At 49.6% G+C, this 12,821-nt stretch overlaps 1 protein-coding gene and 1 long non-coding RNA gene across 2 annotated transcripts in view; one reads left to right on the forward strand and one right to left on the reverse strand.

The window, feature by feature from the left end:
- Positions 1-5,705: 5,705 nt before the first annotated feature.
- PLPP3 (phospholipid phosphatase 3) overlaps positions 5,706-12,821 on the forward strand; it is a 44,289-nt gene continuing 37,173 nt past the window's right edge. Inside the window, exon 1 of the mRNA XM_056497577.1 lies at positions 5,706-6,491. Coding sequence (XP_056353552.1) covers positions 6,353-6,491 — 139 coding nt within the window. The 5' untranslated portion in view covers positions 5,706-6,352. The remainder of the gene's footprint in view (positions 6,492-12,821) is intronic.
- LOC130256168 (uncharacterized) lies at positions 7,680-12,084 on the reverse strand. Its single transcript, XR_008841067.1, has 2 exons — positions 7,969-12,084; positions 7,680-7,894 (listed from the first exon to the last, which is right to left on the reverse strand). It is a non-coding gene; the product is annotated as an uncharacterized LOC130256168 (long non-coding RNA).

Below are 12,821 nucleotides of genomic sequence, written 5' to 3' on the forward strand. Positions count from 1 at the left end.
TTATCAAGGCAGAGAGACTTGGGAGCAGATAAGCCCAGGGACTTGTGCATTGTATACAAATACCTGGCACAGCTCACGTGAGGAGTGATGCTGGAGCTCTGCCCTGGTGAAACTCCATTTTTTGTTGTATAATTGTGCAAGAAAGGATGGACAGAAGGTCCCTACATGTGAGGCCATGTGCTTCACTTTTTTCTTGTGCTGCTTCATGTCTTGATGAGCCCAAATCTTGCTCCACTTGTTTTTTGGTTTTTTTTTAATTTTTGCTTGTGATGTCTTTCAAAAGCCTCTCCCTTCTCCCCCAGTTACACACCCAGTTCTCCCCAGTACCATCCCACCAAAGCAGAGTTCTGGTTCACTTTGGGAAGGCACAACCTCATGTTCAGCATCACTTTTCCTGCTGCCCCACAGTGGCCACCACACACCTGCCCCATCCTCAGGGCTTCTTCACACTTTGGGGTGGCCCATAAAAACAGCTTGGTCTAGACGTGGAAAAAAAAAGATATCAATTTTTCTTTCACTTTTCACTTGGATGCTGAGCATTTCCAACCAGGTCATTGAGACAGTTTGCCACCAGAAATAAATCCAAGCCGAAAAAATGTCGACGGAGCTGTTTACTTTATAAACCACAGATGTTTGTATCCTGCAACAAATACCTGGGAAGTGCCCGGGACCAGACATTACAAACGTGTTAACTACCCCGAGTTAACCAGTAATCAACTGGGGGAGAAAAACCCGAGCTGGAGCTCTCCTCTGAGACTGCTCTTTATAACGGGGCTTTCATTTAGAGCCCAGCCTAGCAGCGCAATTAAACCACGGCACATTCTTGACTTTCCAACAAACTCCTGGGAGCGGGCCAGCCCCAGCACAGACCCGGGTTTTACCAGGTTGGAAAGCAGGGTGATGTTCCACCCCTTTCATGAGCTGCTGCTGATGGTGAGAATGCCTGGCCAAGGTAGAGATTGGGAATTCTGCAGACAGCCCTTCGAGGCTGTGCTAATAAACACACAAAAGGATTTGGGGGAAATATATGAAAATGATGCTCTGTTGAAATGCTTTTTTGAGTTTTAGGGGGAAGGTGTATTATCGAAGCCTGAACGTTTTAATAATTTTTAATAATTTTTAGCACGCATCAATAGTAATTTAGACTGCTGATTTTTGATTTTTGCAGTCCAAGCTGGCTCGTTCCTCTGTCAATACGGGGCCATGACCTGCTGAGGTGCTTTGATGGAGCTGGAGTTTGGCATTCCCAAGCGAATGCTGAGGAATGGCAGTAGATGGTGCTGTTATTCTCTTTTTTGAGGACAGGGATGGCAGAGGAAAGACAGGCACAACTGTGACTGTGCACAAGGTGTTAGCAGTCCCCAGTGTCCCTAAATTATAAATCAGGCTCCTTCAAATCATGGGATTTGCTGCTTAGAAAATCTTAAATCAAACAACATCCTTTATTACAGCTTCTGTGTTTTGATCATTTGGATGAGATTTCGAGCTCGCATTTTCAAGCTTTTTGTTGAGATCATGCAATTTGAAATTTATTTCCTTTTTTTTTTTTTGATTTTCATTTTTGTAATAACGTGAATTGATATCCTCCAATCATGTCAAGAGGCAGCAAGATTTAGGGGAACTAAATTAAATTAGGGAGAAGCATCAGGGTTGTGAAACTTGGCAGGAATACAGATCCTGGTTTCAAAACAAACTGGACTTTAAGTTGTTGGCAAATTGAGTGTTGCTGACCCTGAGGGATTTGTGATGCCAGGCACTGTCTGTGGCCACAGAGTGTCCCAGCCCTGGGGTCACTGGGGCACGTGCCTTGGGCAGCACCAAAGGCTGCATCAGGATGACATTGATCAGCTCATTCTTTTTAAAGGCCTGAAGGTTGATGAGGCTTGATCCTCCACACTGGGGAGGGCAGAACTGGGCCCCCCTTTGGATTTCACTTTTTATTTGCCTTTCTCTGCAATGACAGCTCCAACTCCAGCCTGTGTAAATTTTAAGAGGGCGGTGCTGACTGTGCAGGTTGGACATCCTGGCGCCAGGGATGGTGTCCAGCATGGGGACACAGCAGGTGTGCTGCCCTCTCCTCCTCCTGCCCACTCTCAGCCCCTCTGAGGGTGTTTTCTCCAGCAGCAGCAGCTGGTGATGCTAAAAATACCCCTGAAGAGGGTAGTGGTGGTTGAGCTTTGGACTTTTCAGAAGTTTACTGATTTCAGCCTCGTGACTCCAGCTCAGGCCACCTGATGTGCAGCACGTAAGTGTGCTCTGATTTCCCCCCTCAGATAAGGGATAACAATCAGCTCACTTTCTTATTTTAGGATTGCTGTAGCCATGGTCATTAGCAGCTCCAAGAAATACAATAGGCAGGGCCTGGTCCTCCCACACTGTGTGTCCCTTCTCCTGAAGAGTGGCTGCCAAAATCCTCCCTGTGACAGAAAAGCAAGGAGGGTTCCCAAGGAAGAGCTGGTCTGGGGGAAGGGGTGGCTTGGCACTGGGCAGTGCAGCAAAATGAGCATCCTTCAGGCATCAAACTGCTCTGCAGCTGCAGCACATCAGCAAGAGCACAAGGGCTGCAACCTGGAGCAGAGAAGGCTCCAGGGAGAACTCAGAGCACCTTCCTGAACCTAAAGGGGATGCAAGAGAGGTGGAGAGGGACTTTGGACAAGGACATGGAGTGATAGAAGGAGGAATGGCTTTGAACTGACACAGGGCAGGTATGAGGAAGAAATTCTCTCCTGTGAGGGTGGGGAGGCCCTGGAACATGGTGCCCAGAGAAGCTGTGGCTGTCCATCCCTGGAAATGCCAGCTTGGACAGGGCTTGGAGCAACCTGGGATGGTAAAAAGTGTCCCTGACCATGGGGAATGAGATGATCTTCAAATTCCCTTCCAACCCAAACCATTCCAGGATTCTGGGATACTCTACACTTGTAAGTGGAGCAGCCCCAGGAGCACAGGGATGGTGCTGGCCAAGGGCAGTGGGTAAGCAGGAACACAAGGGCAGGCTGCAGGTTCACTCCCTGCTCCTACAAATAGATATTTTACATGAAATAATGTGTGGGATAAGCTCCTTCCATGAGCCCCAGAGCAGAAACTGGAGCCTTCTCCTTTCCCTTCTCTCTCCTCACACCAACCTGGTGGAAACACAAGCTCTCACAAACTCTCAAGCAAGAGGTTTGGGCTCCTCTTGCCCCAAACCAGACCTTACTGTCACACTTAAACACCCTATTGTATGGAAAAGAAAGAAAAAAAAAGGAAATACAAGAACATTTGTACTGTTGTTTTTTTTTTTTAGTTTGGCTTGAGGTGTTTTTTTGGCAGATACCAGGATCATGTTGTCTGGTCATGATGAGTGAGTAAAGTAAGAGTAAAACTTTCTCTCAATTTTTAAGTTCTTTAAGTTCTTGACATTTCATGAACAGGTTTCCACATAGTCCTGTGTCACTGATACAAAGATAAAAGGGACAGCAAAAAGTTCCTGCCCCTTTGCCCATTCCAGGAATAGCCTGAAAGAGATGATTCTCTGAAAACAAGACAAGACTGAATGAATAAAACTCAGTTCCTCTTTTCAAATTGTTGGGTTATGAAATAAATCTGGGGAAGAACAAGTTGCATAGCATTTTTTTTATTTTCCCAGAAGTTATATCAACATATTCCTTGTTTACCAGAGGTTTGGTCCAGCTGGGGTGGGAAGGTGGTGGAAATCAGTCCTTCTCCAAAAGTGCACAGCAAAATTCACTGGTAATGCAAATTCAGTTAGTTCAAATAATTTATATAAAGAAAGGCCTCAGTTCACAGTGAGAATTTTGAGTCTGACTGAAAAGAAAAGCTGAGGTCTTGAAGGATACTGTTGCATGGTATATATGATAATCCTATTTATGAATAAACAATTAATTATTACCAATGAATCTCTTGACAAAGGCACAGAAGCTGCTTTTTGGTACTGCTGACTTACCCATTGTTAGATGTGAACTGGGCAATTGTGGTAGCTGCTGCTCCCTTAAGAAATTGTCCAAGATTCAGATTTGTGTGCCCTGGCTTGCATCAATTAACAGCACAATCTTTTTGTTATGAAAATGCAAACATAAGTAGCCTGAGGGGTCTTGTAAATGCAAATACAAAACCATAATTTCAATTTCCCTGAAAGTACAAGAAAGCCTCTCTTTTTAATATTTTTTTTTATTTTATTTGCTGTTACAACGATAAGTCTCAATTTTTGTTTATTTATTTTTTTTTTCTCCTTGCTTTGAACACAAAATGGAATTTAACCCAGGGAATCAGCAGATCTGGGGACGTGGGGAGGATGGAGCCAGCTGCTGGAATCTGTGGGCTCCTCCAGGCAGGGCCAGGCTCTGAAGGGTGGATGCTTGGCCCCACAGTGGACATGAGCTGGGCTGGGCAGTGTGCCCACAGCTGGGGCAGAATTCCCACGTGAAGATTCTTTCCCTTTGCTTCAGGCATCCGAGGAGCCTAAATTAGGCATCCACACCACGGTCATGCTCAGGGGAAAGACAGAGAGACCTTGAGATGTGCCCTTCTGGGCAGCTTGGTCCCTGGGTGTGTGACTGGCTCATTTTGGGCCAAAAGTGATGTTTTTGTTCTCAGTGCTATGGGGTGATAATGGGCAAAAGAGTCCCCTCAACAGCGAGATGGGAGGTGGCACCTGATTTCATGTCTGATTTTTCTGATAAAGAAAGAATTGGGGGAGCGTCCAGGGCGTGTTTTCCCCTTTCTTTTCACACCGCACAATATAAAAGTAAAATTTGAAAACTTTCCTCCTCCGTGCCAGGCTGGCCTCAGTGTGCCCGTGTATGTGTCTGAACAGATTCCTGGCACAGCTCACTCTGGGGCTCTGCTTAGAGCCTGCAGCTCGGGGAAGGGAGGCCTTGCTGGAAACACCAGGGATGTGCCAGCACTCAGGTGGGAGGCTCAGCTCAAATGCACGACCCAAAAAACAAGAGAAGTGTCCCAACACTGTCCTGAGCAGCTCCCTGGGGCAGCAGCTCTCTGCCCACCTCCTGCTCAGAGCACAGCATCACTCTCCTGCCAGCCGCAGCTCCTGGGAAACCTCTCCTTTACTTCCTTGATGATTTTTAATTAGACCAAACGAGCGATTAACCAACACAACAATCCCTCACCCAACTCTCTCGTTGCACTCATTTGATCAAAGTTGATGCTGCTACTGCGGGAGGGCGAAGCTGTCCCAGTTCCGCATCTGGTAGGGTGGCACAGCCAAAATTCAGCCCAGGGCTGCCCCGCTGGGGTCTGCCAGGGTCTCTGGGCACCACACACATCAGCTCACGGAACAGAGCTGGAGGGCAGGAAGAAAAAAACGCGGGGAAAATGTTTATAAAGTTGTTTATTGTTAGATTTCTGCCCCTTGCACCGTTCCCAGCTTTCGGGAGTCCTCCAGCCTTGGATCGGCTGCTTGTTTTCCTTTCCCCCCTGCACTCCTGTACGAACGAACGCTAGAGGCTCCCTCCTTCTGTTCTGCGAGAGAAAACTTTAGTTCCTAACTATTTTTTTTTTTTTTTTAACTTCCCTCAGGAAAAAAATGTGGAGTTAATTATGTATGTAAAATGTCAGATGCAGGAAAGGGGCTGTGCTTGGATATCCCATCCGAGGCGAAGTGATTGATTTTTTTTTTTTTTTTTCCCCTCTTCTTCTTCTCCTTTTTTTTTTTTTTTTCTGAGGGGTGGAAAGCGCCTCGCGAAATAAAAGTGCAGGAGCGAGCCGGTGGCTCCCAGAGCGGCCGGGGCGGGCGCGGCCGAGCCCCCAGCGCGGAGCGGAGCATCGCAGCGCAGCGGAGCGGAGCGGAGCCCACCTGCCCGGGCAGCACCGCCGGACCGACACCTCCGGCTTACACACACATATATATACAACAACAACAACAATATAGACATATTTAGGGGTTTTTGGCTTTTTTTTTTTTTTTAAATCCTTCCCCCCGGCTTTTCCACCAGGACTTTTCCACCGCCTTTGGGACAACCCGCAAACTTGTCGCTCGCTGCCCCCTTCACCACTTTCCCGGTGGTTGTTTTTATTTTTTTTTATTTTTTTTTTTTCCGGGGAGTAAGCTCCTTTTGGTTTTTGTTTTGCTACTTTGATTTTTTTTTTTTTTTTTTTTTTTTTTTTCCCCTCCTCTCTCTCTCTCCTTGGGAAGACCCGCCTGCCTCTCTCGCCTGCCGGAGAGGCCGGGAGCGGCTCCGGCGGCGCGGGCAGCACCTCCCCGGCGCACGGCGTGCGAGCCCGGCTCGGCTCGGCTCGGCTCGGCCCGGCTCGGCTCGGCTCGGCTCGGCTCCCTGCGGCCCGGCACGGCCCGGCTCGGCTCGGCACGGCTCGTCCCGGGCGCTCGCCCCCGATAATGCAGAGCTACAAGTACGACAAGGCGATCCCGCCGGAGAGCAAGAATGGGGGCAGCCCGGCGCTCAACAACAACCCGGCCAAGAGCAGCAGCAAGAAAGCGCTGCTCATCTGCCTCGACTGCCTCTGCCTCGTCATGGGTGAGCACGGCGCCCCTTCTCCCTCCCCTCTCCCCTCCGCCGCCGCGGAAAACTTTGGGAAAGTTGCGCGGCTCGGCCGCGCCGCTGCCCGAACAAAAGCGGAGCGAGGCCGCGGCACGGCCGGGCCGGGCCGGGCCGGGAGCGCGGGGGGCAGCCGGGGGTCCCGCTGAGGGGAGAGCCGGGGGTCCCGCTGCGGGGAGAGCCGGGGGTCCCGCTGAGGGGAGAGCCGGGGGTCCCGCTGAGGGGACAGCCGGGGGTCCCGCTGAGGGGGCAGCCGGGGGTCCCGCTGAGGGGGCAGCCGCGGGTCCCGCTGAGGGGGCAGCCGGGGGTCCCGCTGAGGGGAGAGCCGGGGGTCCCGCTGAGGGGACAGCCGGGGGTCCCGCTGAGGGGACAGCCGCGAGTCCCGCTGAGGGGGCAGCCGGGGGTCCCGCTGAGGGGGCAGCCGGGGGTCCCGCTGAGGGGGCAGCCGGGGGTCCCGCTGAGGGGAGAGCCGGGGGTCCCGCTGAGGGGACAGCCGCGGGTCCCGCTGAGGGGAGAGCCGGGGGTCCCGCTGAGAGGAGAGCCGCGGGTCCCGCTGAGGGGAGAGCCGCGGGTCCCGCTGAGGGGGCAGCCGCGGGTCCCGCTGAGGGGGCAGCCGGGGGTCCCGCTGAGGGGACAGCCGCGGGTCCCGCTGAGGGGAGAGCCGGGGGTCCCGCTGAGGGGACAGCCGCGGGTCCCGCTGAGGGGACAGCCGGGCTCGGCACCCCCGCAGCCCCGGGCGCTCGTTCGTGGCCGCGGAGGAGCGGGGCAGCGGCCGCGGGGCGCAGGGGGCACTGTGGGCTCGGGGATGGGCCCGGCTGCAAAGCTGGGCTCGGCTTGGGGTGAGCCGTGGAACGGAGCAGCTCTGCTTGCTGTGCTTCCCAGCGCTCCTCATCCTCCCCTCCTCGCCAAACCCATCCCGTTCAAAGCGCTGCCCTGCCTGCGCTCTGCCCTGCTCGGCGTTTTGGAGATGCTGTGGCATGGAAGGGAGCTGTCAACAGCGCGTCTCAAAAAAAAAAAAAAAAAAAAAAAACAACAACAACAAAACTTTTGGCATTCCAAAACATCAACCCCTTCCATTGTGGCTGCGATGCTGAATATTTAATTGACAGACACAGGCAGGGGAAATCAACTGGCTTCCAACAAAGAGATTAATAACACAACAGCACGTGAGTTTAATACTCCAGACACCACAGTCTTTAAAACAATTGTTTCTGCTTAGAGCCCATTTTTTAAAGACTGTCAGTTTGATTTAATTTTTATGCAGTTTATTGATCATCTGGTGTGTATTAGGGGGCACTAATACGCTAGGAGGAGAGGCATGGTTTTCTCTTTATATTCCCACAAGAATAGGGGCCAGTGCAGAAAGCTTCATCTTCTCGGATCTGGAAAAAATAAAAATACTTGATATCCCATATATGAAACTAATATAAGTAGAAACATAACTAGCTGGACTTACCTCACTTATTTAAGCACAAAATCGAATTCCTAGTAAAACAGCTCCTAGGAGTGAGAACTTTTAAACTTTTCTTTACCCAAGTTTTCTTAACTTGAGGCATTCCTGGCATGAGTAGGTGCTATTTGAATGGGGAAAGAGTTTTGCTTCCCCTTCTTTGGGCTAAGGGTCCTAAATGAAAAAGCAGTTGCTTGACATGTGTTATTCTACTTGTGCTAGTTTGGGTAAACAGGACTTATCAAGCATCACTGGAAAGTATTGTTAGCAGGGAATAATGTGATACAGCAAAACTGTGATTGTTGCTTTGTTTAGGTTGCTACAGGTGGAAATGGGGAAGTAAACACCAGAGTTGGCTTGTTTAGGGGTTTTTGTTGGGGTTCTTCGTTTTTGTTTTGTTGTTGTTTTGTTGGGCTTTTTTTTAGAGTGAGGAGCATTTAAAAGTAAGAGCATTAGTGCAACAGAAAGTTTAGATATGACTGGTCACTGGCAGGTGAAGAGCATGGGTGGGACATGATGAGGGAGATGATTATGGGGTGGAGAGCCCATGGTGTGTTTTTGGGGATGGACAGCCCATGATGTGTGTTTGGGGATGTAGAACCCATGAAGTGTTTTTGGGGAAGTTCAGCCCATGGTGTGTGTTTGGGGATGGAGAACCCATGAAGTGTTTTTGGGGAAGTTCAGCCCATGGTGTGTGTTTGGGGATGGAGAACCCATGATGTGTGTTTGGGGATGTTCAGTCCATGGTGTGTGTTTGGGGATGGACAGCCCATTATGTGTGTTTGGGGATGTTTAGCCCATGGTGTGTGTTTGGGGATGTTTAGCCCATGATGTGTGTTTGGGGATGTTCAGTCCATGATGTGTGTTTGGGGATGGACAGCCCATGGTGTGTGTTTGGGGATGTTCAGCCCATGGTGTGTGTTTGGGGATGGACAGCCCATGATGTGTGTTTGGGGATGTTCAGCCCATGGTGTGTGTTTGGGGATGTTCAGTCCATGGTGTGTGTTTGGGGATGGAGAACCCATGGTGTGTGTTTGGGGATGTTCAGTCCATGATGTGTGTTTGGGGATGTTCAGTCCATGATGTGTGTTTGGGGATGGACAGCCCATGGTGTGTGTTTGGGGATGTTCAGTCCATGATGTGTGTTTGGGGATGTTCAGTCCATGATGTGTGTTTGGGGATGGACAGCCCATGGTGTGTGTTTGGGGATGTTCAGTCCATGATGTGTGTTTGGGGATGGAGAACCCATGGTGTGTGTTTGGGGATGGACAGCCCATGGTGTGTGTTTGGGGATGGACAGCCCATGGTGTGTGTTTGGGGATGGACAGTCCATGATGTGTGTTTGGGGATGGACAGCCCATGGTGTGTGTTTGAGGATGTTCAGTCCATGATGTGTGTTTGGGGATGGACAGCCCATGGTGTGTGTTTGGGGATGTTCAGTCCATGGTGTGTGTTTGGGGATGGAGAACCCATGATGTGTGTTTGAGGATGTTCAGTCCATGATGTGTGTTTGGGGATGGACAGCCCATGGTGTGTGTTTGGGGATGTTCAGCCCATGGTGTGTGTTTGGGGATGTTCAGTCCATGATGTGTGTTTGGGGATGTTCAGTCCATGGTGTGTTTTTGGGGATGTTCAGTCCATGATGTGTGTTTGGGGATGTTCAGCCCATGGTGTGTGTTTGGGGATGGACAGCCCATGGTGTGTGTTTGGGGATGTTCAGTCCATGATGTGTGTTTGGGGATGGACAGCCCATGGTGTGTTTTTGGGGATGGGCTTTGCAAATACACCCAGACCAGGACCAGGAGTATCAGACCTGCTGGTGGATGACTGGGCACAAGTTGCTGTGAAAGCTGCCCCACTCATGGGAGGCTTGGCTTGCTCTTCTCTCTACCTTTTACTAGGAAAGACTATGAATTTATAGTTTCCGATCACTTGATTCCCATTTTCTTGTAAAAAAAATCCCAAAAAAAACACTTGGAAGGTGGAAAAAAGGTGCCCTAGCTGAATCCTTCCTGTAAGAGAAAGGTGGACAGGTAGAAGTTGATGGATATTTACATGTACAGTGGAATTTTAAAAAAATAGTCCCATATAAAAGTCCCAGTGCAGTCAAACTGAGTTACACCTCTTGAGCAGCTGCCCAAAGACATTCAGAGAAGCAGGGAAACAGAAGGCTTTTTCTCATTTGAGGACCACTTGTGGAAATATTAAAACTGGCCATTTGATTTGCAGAGGCCTGTGAGGCTGCACTGGCTCCTGTTGCAGGTAATGCCATAATTCAGCCTTGAACTGCTTTTCTCTGAGGGGAAAATGAAAAGAGTGAGCTATGGCTGAAATGTTTTTCAGAAATGACACGCTCTTTGTGGGGCTGTAGATGTGTACAAACCATTTGTTTACACACAAATTTAAACAAATTACCCAGGAGACAATTATCATAAACATCTAAGAAAGTCTGAATTAGTAAAGCTGAGCTTCCTTCAGCTTTAATTTGGTGAGAGTAGATAGAAAAATCCACTTTTGTCTTTCATCCTTAAGCAGTACAATGGTTATCTTGATAGCAGATGCATAAGAGGAAGATTTGTATCTTCTTTTCTTGGGGAATAGGGTCATGGAGTGGGTAGGTGAAGATCCAATCTACCAGACCCTCAGTTTCTCCTGCATTTCCAACTTGAGCTGAGTTGGCAGGGAGCTGGATGTTACTGAATGACCAGCCCACTGCTCTAATGAGTGCACTTGGCACTCATAAATCCCTGGGCTCTTGCAGGAACAAGAGGTTTGATGGCTGACACTGTGAACTTCCCAGAAATTCCATGCCCGTGCTTAACTCACTATAAAAGACAGAAAAGAACTGAGTGTGCATTTATTAAAGCAGGTCATGCAAGGGGGGAAAATAACTTTCTCCATCTGCTTCCTCCTCTTAGGAGGGCTCTGTTTAAAGGATTGGAAGATGCTTCCTGAAATTGTTAGGGCCACAGGCGAGCTTGGTGGTGTGGAAGAGTCCCTGCTGCCCTGTCCCTGTCTCCTGATCACTGCAGAATATCTGAAAATGTGAATGAGGGGTCTGAAGTTGCCCCTGCTGAGCTGGTTGGTGTTTTCACTTTGTAGAGTGGTGGGGAGAACTCTCTGAGCAGCAAAACAAGAGATGTGATGGGTGGACCTCCCTCCACCTTCACCTGAACATCCTCAGCCCATCCCTCTGCCAGGAGTCTCCTGCACCTCCTGCCTGGAGCTTAGAGCTGTTATTTGGGGGAATCTGGCTGGGACAGATCTCAGGGCACAGCTTTGCCTGGTGCCATGGGGTTTTGCTGCCCTGCAACAGCCTCCAGACCTCCTCCTGATGCAGGAGAGGTGGCCAGCAGGGGAGAAGCCTCCTGCCCTGACCCCTGAGGTGGGATGTTCTGGAGCCTGGCCACACAGATGTAGCATCCAGGGTTAAATCTCCTCTCAGACCTGCTGTTTTCCCATGACAGGGGCTCCTGGTGTTCAGCAAGCTCTGAGCAGCCACCTGTGCTCTGCTGACGGGTGCTAAGTCAAGCGTTTAATCTCGGAAGAGGGGAAGGCTGTGTCAGCAAGGGTGATAGGGCAGAGGAGGGTCTTCAGTAGCTTGTATTTGTGCAGCTTGTGCAGGTGAAACAGCTTCCAAAAAGTCCTGCTTGTGCCATAAAATAGAAGGATTTCATCTGGCATACCTGCTTCTGAGGCTTGTGGAAATGGGGTTTATGGGAGCATATGTTTCAGGCTGGTGGGATGTAAACTGCACATAATTTACTGCCCTTCTTCTTTTCTGCCTCTAATTTAATTTTCTCTCTTCTGTCAATCCCAGTTAATCTGTACAGCACAAGTTTTACTGCCTTGGGGAGGGTTTTTGAAGCAACAGATGGATAGACCTCTTACAACCTTAATATCTCTGCAGCTTTCTCACAAATTTGGCATCTCCTGTAGCGAGCTTGATGCTAAATGAACTTTGAAAGTAAATATTTATGCTAGCTGGACCTTGACATGTTTATGTAAGTGGGGATATAATCTTATAATTTGGGCTAACAGTTTAGATTACTCTTGACTTTCCTCTCCTGTGTAGAAAATTGTGTAGTCCTCCAGCTCTCAGAAGCAAAAAGGATTTGAGCTCTGTCGCTTCATCACAAAAATTGGTGCAAACAGGCCTGGGATTGTCATTTAAGTGTAAGGAGTGGGAGGAATTGGAGATGAGGGGTGAGGTTAGAGTTATTTGGACGGTGTGAGGCTGGATGTGATGAGCTAAGCAACTTTGCTTTGTTTGGGTTGGGGCTGTTGTTTTTATTTTTAGGACTACCCCGCTGTGCAGCACTCACTTGTCGCACGGGTGACATCTTTCTGTGCACCTGAAGAAGATGCTGAGCCAACCATTTCTTGTTTTCAGCAAGGGACAGCAATACTGACTGTTCCAAAGCAGCTGGGCAGTCCCAGCCCTTTGTGGGGTGTTGCCTTCTCCACACTGTGTCTCCTCTGTGTCAGGGAGGACTGAGCCCACACCACACAGGAGAAAGTGTGTGGGTGGGGAGTCCTCATCGTGTTTGGAGCATCCCTAGGTGGGGTTTGCTCCTGTGTGTTTATGTATCACTCTGTACCTGCAGGATCTCCTGGTGCAGTGAGCTCCTGGCCAGGGATGGCTGCTCTGGAGGTGCCCTGGCAAAGGCAGGTTGGCAGAAGTGGCACCTTGTGCAGTTGGACTCTGCCATAACTCTGGAGTAAAGGAATTTGTTATTTTTTGAGCCTGGAAAAGCTTCTTATTGAACCAACAGTCAGCACCTAAGGTGTGATACCCATCTGTTGTGCCTCCCTTGGAAGACCAAAGGAGCCAAAGATGACTGGAAGTAAAAGCAAGA

The sequence above is a fragment of the Oenanthe melanoleuca genome, chromosome 8 (genome assembly GCF_029582105.1).
Source record: "Oenanthe melanoleuca isolate GR-GAL-2019-014 chromosome 8, OMel1.0, whole genome shotgun sequence".
Taxonomy (NCBI): Eukaryota; Metazoa; Chordata; class Aves; order Passeriformes; family Muscicapidae; genus Oenanthe; species Oenanthe melanoleuca.